Genomic DNA, 7,652 nt, shown 5'->3' with positions numbered 1-7,652 from the left:
AGCTTCTTTCTCGCGTTGGCCGTCAACTTGAAGGAAAGGACGTCCGCGACCAGCAATTCAGACCCCTCTTCTCCTGCTCTCCCCCACCCCGCAACACGACGTCTCCTCGGTTTTAGGCGTCCCACCCAGCCTAGTTTCTAAAACGCTGGCGGACGCGGCCTTCCACAAGGAGTGCGCTCGGCGCTTCTTCATCTCTGCCGCCCCCCCCCACCGACTTTCCCTCCCCTCCCCACTTTCAACAGCTCGCGGGCCGTTTGGCGGGTTCCCTCCGTCTGTTTACTGCCAGCGCGTGACTTCGCCTAGTTGCTTTTCCCGGCCGGCGTTTCTCGAGGGTTTTCAAGGGTTGGGCGCGCTGAGCGAAAACGGGGAGGCTCCGGGTTTGGAATGCGCGGGCGGGAGTGGGGCAGAGGATTGGGGGAGCAGGAGCCATGAGGAAAGAGCATGTGAATAGGCGCAATGTATACCGGACGAGAGGGGGCATCTAACGCACGGAGACTCCATAAATAATCAACACAGACAAAGAGGATAAATATAAATACAGTGAAAGTCCCCGAGAGTCAGTCCAGCGCCTTTTTTTCCGCGCTTTCTTTACCGGCGGTCCGGGAGTAGGGCTCGAAGGCGGAGGAGCTGAGGTATCGGGCCGACAGTTCTTGCAAGTTCCCGGCCAGAGACCCGGCCATTGCTAACGGGTTGGAGGAGAGCCGGCTGGCCACCGAGCCTAGCAGGGTGGGCACCGGGAGGCTGAAGAGGTTGTGCCCGCCGGGCGGAGAGGGATGAGCCGCGGCGGCGGCGTTGCTGACGGCCGGATGATGTGGGGAGCCGCCCGCCGTCCCTGATCCTGAGCCGCCAGTGCGGCTAGCGAGGCTAGGGGCTCGCAAGGCCGAGCCCAAGGCGCTGGTGGCACAAGGGGGAAGCAGGCCGGGCAAGCCGGGCGGGGAGAGCAGGCGTCCTTGTTCGAGGAGTCGCAGTACGCTGCATGTAGCCGCGGTCTCGGACACCACCGACTTCATCTCCGAGTCTTTGCCTTGGTCTTTTTTCTGCTTTGTGCGTCGGTTCTGGAACCAGACTTTGACCTGCAAAGAGGTGAGGGAAGAAGGCAGAAGAACAAAATCAGCCTCATCTAGCGCGGCCTAGCAAAAGCCTCGGCCTCTTAGGCCTGGAGCAAGAGAGGAAAGGCCGCCATTGTCCCTCCCATCGCAGTTTCGGCCCCTTTCCAGAGGCCTCTACAGGAGGACAGCGACCGGCTTGGGAGCTCCTGGGGAGACGGAGATTTCTCCGTGGGTTAAGCTTGCGGCGGAAACCTCTTGTGTGCGCGGGTGCAGCCGGCTGGGGAGCGCGTGGATGTCAGAGAGCGAATGGAAGAGCGAGCGTGGACGTCTGCTCATTTCCACGAAGATCGCGAAGCCGTGCTGCACTCTATAAAGCGCAACTGGAGTGACTGAGAATTGCAAAAACTTAAAAGGTTTCAACCTTCGGCGCCGTGAAGACACGCGTGTATTGTGGAGTGCTATTTTAGGCAATGGCTTGTTTCAGAAGCCGCAGAAAGCGGCCAGAAAAGCTTCGGCAAGTGCTTGCACGTGCATGTACTGAGGAGCTGGGGGTGGCCTGTCTAACAAAATAAGGTGAAAAAAGAGTTAGGTGGAGGAAGCCGTCGCGCCTCATTTTCCACGCTTTTTATGATTGTGTCCCACAGCTAGGAGTTTTTCAGAAACGGGTTTTGGGGGATGGGGGATGTAACCTCACCGAATTAATTGAAGCCGGTCAACACTCCTATGCCCTTGAAAAGGCACTATCTGCAGGCCCCTGAAACAAGGTGGTTTGTCGTTGTTTAGGCACCCGTACCTAACTAAATTTCCCATATTTTTTTTCTCCCATGGATCTCATCTGAGGGCAGCAGCTTTTGGAAGATTTTGGTTTTCCCCTGAAAGGCAGAGCGCACAGGTGTCACCCACCTCAAGGCAGGCCTGAACGGCAACTACTTCAACCCTTATCAGCTACCCTTCACTTAGGTTCCTATGGCAGGCCACGCTTTGGCCGTAGAAACGCTTTCCAACCCGCCTAAATTTGACAGGCAAAGAAATGCTAATTAGCTTGTCAGAGAGGTTCATTATAGTACCTCTTTTCTAAGAACTACGAAACTAATCCCTTCCTTCCTTCCTCCTTCCTTCCTTCCTTTTAATAGGATGTTTCAAGCAGAAATAATAAAGCCACACCTATATTTTATCCTTCCCTAGGTCTTCCTGTTCTCCTTTGTGGTAAAATGTACAGCAAATTTCATCCTATTTCTTTAAATAATACATTGAAAAGCATCACAAACAGATAATATTTTTGGTAATGTATCTATTTCTCTTTTTTGAATCTGACTACCTATTTCAGGTTTTGACTTAATGTTTTCAATTTTCTCAAAGCATTTTATTTAAATTTTAAAATTAAACCACCACCCACCCTATATTTTATCTTCCCCACAACTCTATTTAGCAAAGTACAGTTTTCAGATGGCATTTTTGCCCTTGAAGGAAGGGGATAAATGTCTCTCCCTCTGTATGGTATGCACACAGACACTTGTGCCCACATGCATATACATACACATACAGGCAGAAAATGGCCCCGCCTTTCAGATTCACCTCTCAGACCTATTTTTCAGGTTGTAGGATTGAATGAAAGGAAAAAACTTGGCTTTCAAAATCAGAGCAGACCCATTTGGGGCTGATCTCATTGTCATTGTCGGCCCTACCTCATTGTCATTGTCGGCCCTACTGGCAGGCATTCTATCCATTGCCTCCAACAGCTAATCTGGTATTGTGGGGGGGGGGAAGCAACAAAGTCCCTGATACAGACAAGTTGTATTTTTCACTAGAAAGGGGTACTTAGAAGAATTATTACTACAAATGGCTACAAAATGGGATAAACTGAAGAATTTGAACCTTGATGGGAGTACATGGGTATCTGCTGTTGTGCCTCTGACAGAAAATGGATAGGACCGCTCATTCATGACAGTTTCAGGAAACACAAGTCAAGCGATAAACAATGTGAGGAAAACAAAATCCATAATCCATAGAGGCAGTAACTTTATGAGACCAAAGGAAGTTAGGTGAAATCCTTGCTTAATATTTTATTGTAACAAATCTTAATCTAGCAAAGTTGGTTTAAGAAATGGGAAGGGAATTTCTGGAGGCATGCCTGAACATTTTTATGTGGATGAAAAAATAGCCTTTTGCTACCCTTCTCATTCCTGCATTTATTTATATATTAAGCCATTTTTGGGTTCTCTCTTCTCTCTCCTCCCTCACATGCCCTCTCCATACACACACCATGGCAGAAAGGGGAAAGGAAAATAATCAGATACCCATTTAAAAGAGAAGCTTCCTTTAAATGGAGCTCAATTTCTGATGACTTCATTTTGTGTTGGGGGAGAAGTGCCAAAGTTTTTTCCCATTATTATCATCTGAGTATTTTCCCACTTCCCTGTCTCGCCCATAGCTCAAAATTCCATGGAAGAATTGCATCTAAGGTTAACCAGTCCCAATCCTGTTGCACACAGATGCTTCCACCTTCAAATAAACCCTTATCTTCATAAAGCATGTCTAGATATGCATGGTCAGAACACAATTCTATTCATTCTTGTAAGAGAATTTGTTCCTTAAATTAAAGGAAATTACTGTGTGTTTTTTTAAAAGGTACTAGTTGTTGTCCAAACTTATAAAACTAGGGAAACAAAAAAAAAGGTAAATCCAGCAAAGTTCTATAAAGAGTTCTATAGGGCTTTGATTCTTTTCATTATGCCAGTCAGAATACATTGTTATACCTTCTATTTATTTTAATTTCAATAGTATTAGAACAAACAGCCTAAAGTCCTATTGTAAACAGTGATATTTAGATATGCACAAATTTATTAGGGAGAAACTCTATTAAAGTTAATTTACTTCTGAAGAAATAAGTGTACCTTTCAGTATTTTTAGAACCAAAATTCGATGAACCCATAACAGCAACATCTCTATAAGCACTAACAATGTGTTGAGATAGCAAATAAATTCAGTACTACAGTCACTTGGTGGAGCAGCAGGTTATTTTTTTAGCTTTTAAACTGTAGCATTAAATGCAATAGAAGGAAAGGCCTTATTGACTATAGCAAAAGAAAAGTAACATTTGTGTAATACTCCACTTCCAAGAAATACTCTGTTTTTTTCCACAAGCTATAGATTCTCTTAAGTGATATTTTGGTGTGAATTATTATTTTTTGAAATTTTACTTTTTTCCCCCTAGGATTTGGTCTTATTTTGTTGAGGGGAGCTCCTTGCAACTTCTGTAGTTTTTTCTCCAAGGTTTTCTTCCAGAAGCCCTCACTTCAGCACTAACTGATTGTGATCTCTGAGTGTTTGTGAGGAGGGAGTTTCTTCAAAGGTATATAAGGACTGTTTCATAGTTCTTAAACATTATCCTAGAGGCTAGTTAATTTTTTGGATTAAATGCTTAGAGTTTATGAATAATTTGTGGAGTTAAAAGCAAGTTGTCACTTCCCTGAGCCCATTTATTTCTTGGGTTCTTAACCTCTGGCATTTAAGGAGGCAATTCACACTCTAGTCCTTCCATTCCCTCCAGATATTTAGATGCCGATCAAATTTAAAAAGTGTCTTTTTAAAAGGAGGAAATCTGCAAAAGCATGAAAAAAGTGGAATTTTGCATTGTGCCCTAAATTTAGTTCTAGGGCTTGGTCATCTTTGAGTTATTAACTGCAAAAAAAAAAAAAAAAGGTGGGGGGGAGACTGGTCTTCAACACCAACCACACCCATGTAGGAAGCTATCCAAGTGTTAGCTATAGCCAGGCAGGCCTGGCAGTAAGTGAAAAGCTCCTCATCTTTAGGGAAGAGAACTCTCCTGCCTAAGAGTAGAGCTGGAGCCATCACCTCACTTCCCAAACCTTCTTTTGTCACCCATACATTTGTATCTTTAGTACCTGAGTTTCTGAAAGATTGAGCTGCCTGGCCAGCTCAGTTCTTTCCCGTCCAACCACGTATTGGCACCTCTGGAATTCCATCTCAAGCCTATAAAGTTGTTCAGCTGTGAAAGAAGTTCGAGTCCTCTTCGGCCGGTCGAGATCAAGTCCTTTTGGAAGAATGATCTCCCTGATGGAACCTTTGGCATCTGGCAAAAAGAGAAGGAGGCACATTTAGATCCAGAAGGAAGGATGGATCGTGGGTCCAGTTTTTAGGAACTACCTGGAGATGCCACTCTAGACAGAGCAAGAAGCCACTCTTGCCAGGGAATGAAGGAGTCTTCAGGATTTTACTGCTAGCCCCAGCACCACAATCTCAGATTGAGGCTTATAAAGCACACCATCCTCCATCCCAAGGGAAGAGCTCTAACACAAAGAACTCCAAAGGAACCTCACAGGTTTAAAAGCAGCCTAGCCACCACCAGAGGCCTATGCTCTGAATGTGCCTTGCACATTCACACCTGCTTGAGCTGCCCTTGATTTTCCTACAGGGAAAGCATTCAAGTGAGCCATCTCAAGAGAGCTGTGATGTCCACTTTCTGCAGCCCACTGACTCTTTGGAGCTGCCTGCTTTTCTGTGTTGATGAACATCAAGTTGCCCTTCATGGATGTCCATTTTCTGCTCCACCTTCATCTCACCACAACACTGCAAATCTCACTAGCCTCTGGGCAGTGAAGTACAATCTGATTCAAATTACACACCAGGCTTTCCCTTATGGGTTTGCCATAATTTTCCTTCCTAAATCTGTGAGGAAGAAAGCCTAGACTTCTAAGATTTGATTTCTTTTTTTAGCTGAGGGTGGTGGTGGTGTCCAGGATAAGTTACTGTTTACCAGGCCTGGTTTTCATTCATTCACATGTGAGCAGAATGAAATTCTTTCTTAAATACACAAGTACATGCATGGATGTGTACTAACAGAAATGAAAAACTGACCTCTTAGTTTTGGAATTTTAATAGTAATGGAAAATTATTCTTTTGTTTATTGTAGGAGGCGGAAAGAAGATAATAAATAATCCAGGTTAGAATAAAAACAAAAGAAAATCAAACCAAGAAACTAAACAGTACCATAAGCAATTCATTCAGCTGCATAATAATACTGAATAATAGCAGTGAACATCACTACTACCACACCACTTTCTGACAGATTTTGTTATTGCAAAGTCACTATCAAAAAAGGTGCAAGCACCAAAGATTTGAGCAGGAATGGGTTCAAGGGTAAGGAAAGCTTGGAGGAAAGACTTGTCTTAGGATGGGGGGGGGGGTCGTTCGCTATGTCCTCAGACTAGAAAGAATTTCCTGCTGCTGATGGAAATCAAAGAATGGGACAAAAGTAATAGACTGAAAAAAAGAGAAACGCCCAGTACATTTCGGAATAAGTCTCCAAAGGTTATTTTTCTTCCTCCATCTCTTCTTTTCTTTTTGCTTACCTTAGGCACCGGGAGATGGGTTTCTTTCCCCTTTCCCCTTTTCTTTTTTGGAGGGCGGAGAGGAATTTCAAAGAAGCAATCTTTTGCAAAAGGCTGTGACTGAAAACTCCTATGGAGAAGTAAGTTCTACTGTATTGAGTCCGATGGGTCTTACTCGAATACAAGTAATCAAAAGAATTGTAGGCTGAATCTAATGGGATCAAAATAGGACTCTCATGCCCTTAAAGCAAAGGTAAACTATAGACTAAAGACAACTAAGGTAGATCTTAGCTTTTCCTTCCCTCAATACTTGAGAAATTCGGAGAAAAAGAAAACATAACCTGTATACATGCCGCCCCAGCTAAAATGTAAGCTTTGGACATGAAGCCCTTCACAATCCTTGACAATCCAAATTGCAAAAATATTCCTAGACCTGAGAAACGGATCAAGAACAGGATGAAAAAGATAAAAAGAATGAAGCGAAGCCTTTAGGAAACCACAGTAATTCATTTGGTTTTGAAACGAGAAAAACGAAAAACAAAATAAAAAAAACAAAAACCGAAAGTAAAAACGAAAGGAAAGGAAGCAGGCGGGCGGGAAAAGTCTTAATCAAAATTTCAGAACATAAAGCGACGGTCCTACCTCGGACTAGAATTCTTCTGCAATAATCCGGGTCAGCGGAACTGGATTTATTTTTACTGCACTCTTCCGAGACGCCCGAAGCCGAAAAAGTCCCTTGCGGTTCCTTCAAAAAAGAATTCGAAATATTTCCTTCGGAGCTTTTGCTTTCCTTGCCTTCTTTATGCCCGTTCTTGGAGAGCCGGCTGGTTTCAAGCTCTGAATTGCATCTAACGTCCATTTTGTCTTGTTTCCCAAACATGTAGTGCAATATGGTGTAGAGGTTTGTTTTGTTTTTTTAAGTGGGGGGAAAAAAAGAAGGCGCGGGATGAGGGTGGAAGGGAGAAGGAAAAGAAGAGAAATCTGCTGAATATCGCCCGGCGTACGATCAGTTCGGTGAGTAACCAGCGAATCCCTCGAAGGCGAGAGTCGGTTCGGCTGCTGGAGAGGCAGGAAATCGGACGCTTCCTCAATCCCAGCGTCCTAGTGCGAGTGTCCAGCTTCCCCGCGCCCCAACCATCAGGTACTCAACAGTGCAACTCTAAAATGATTTAATGCCTCCCTTATTACAGAGAGGGATGCAGTTGTTAGACACCCAGAGGGACGCGCACTCGCTGTTTCAATTGATTACGGG

The 7,652-nt window shown here is 44.6% G+C and overlaps 1 protein-coding gene across 1 annotated transcript; it reads right to left on the bottom strand.

Moving 5' to 3' along the window:
• Positions 1-557: 557 nt before the first annotated feature.
• Positions 558-7,280, bottom strand: VAX1 (ventral anterior homeobox 1). Its single transcript, XM_058189236.1, has 3 exons — positions 7,043-7,280; positions 4,955-5,142; positions 558-1,073 (listed from the first exon to the last, which is right to left on the bottom strand). The coding sequence occupies exons 1-3, from the start codon at positions 7,278-7,280 to the stop codon at positions 558-560; spliced, it is 942 nt and encodes a 313-aa protein (XP_058045219.1).
• Between the last annotated feature and the right edge of the window lie 372 nt (positions 7,281-7,652).

Source organism: Ahaetulla prasina, chromosome 6 (genome assembly GCF_028640845.1).
Source record: "Ahaetulla prasina isolate Xishuangbanna chromosome 6, ASM2864084v1, whole genome shotgun sequence".
In the NCBI taxonomy this organism is placed as follows: domain Eukaryota; kingdom Metazoa; phylum Chordata; class Lepidosauria; order Squamata; family Colubridae; genus Ahaetulla; species Ahaetulla prasina.
The sequence above is the reverse complement of the archived record's forward strand: the minus strand, read 5'-3'. Positions and strand labels throughout refer to the sequence as shown.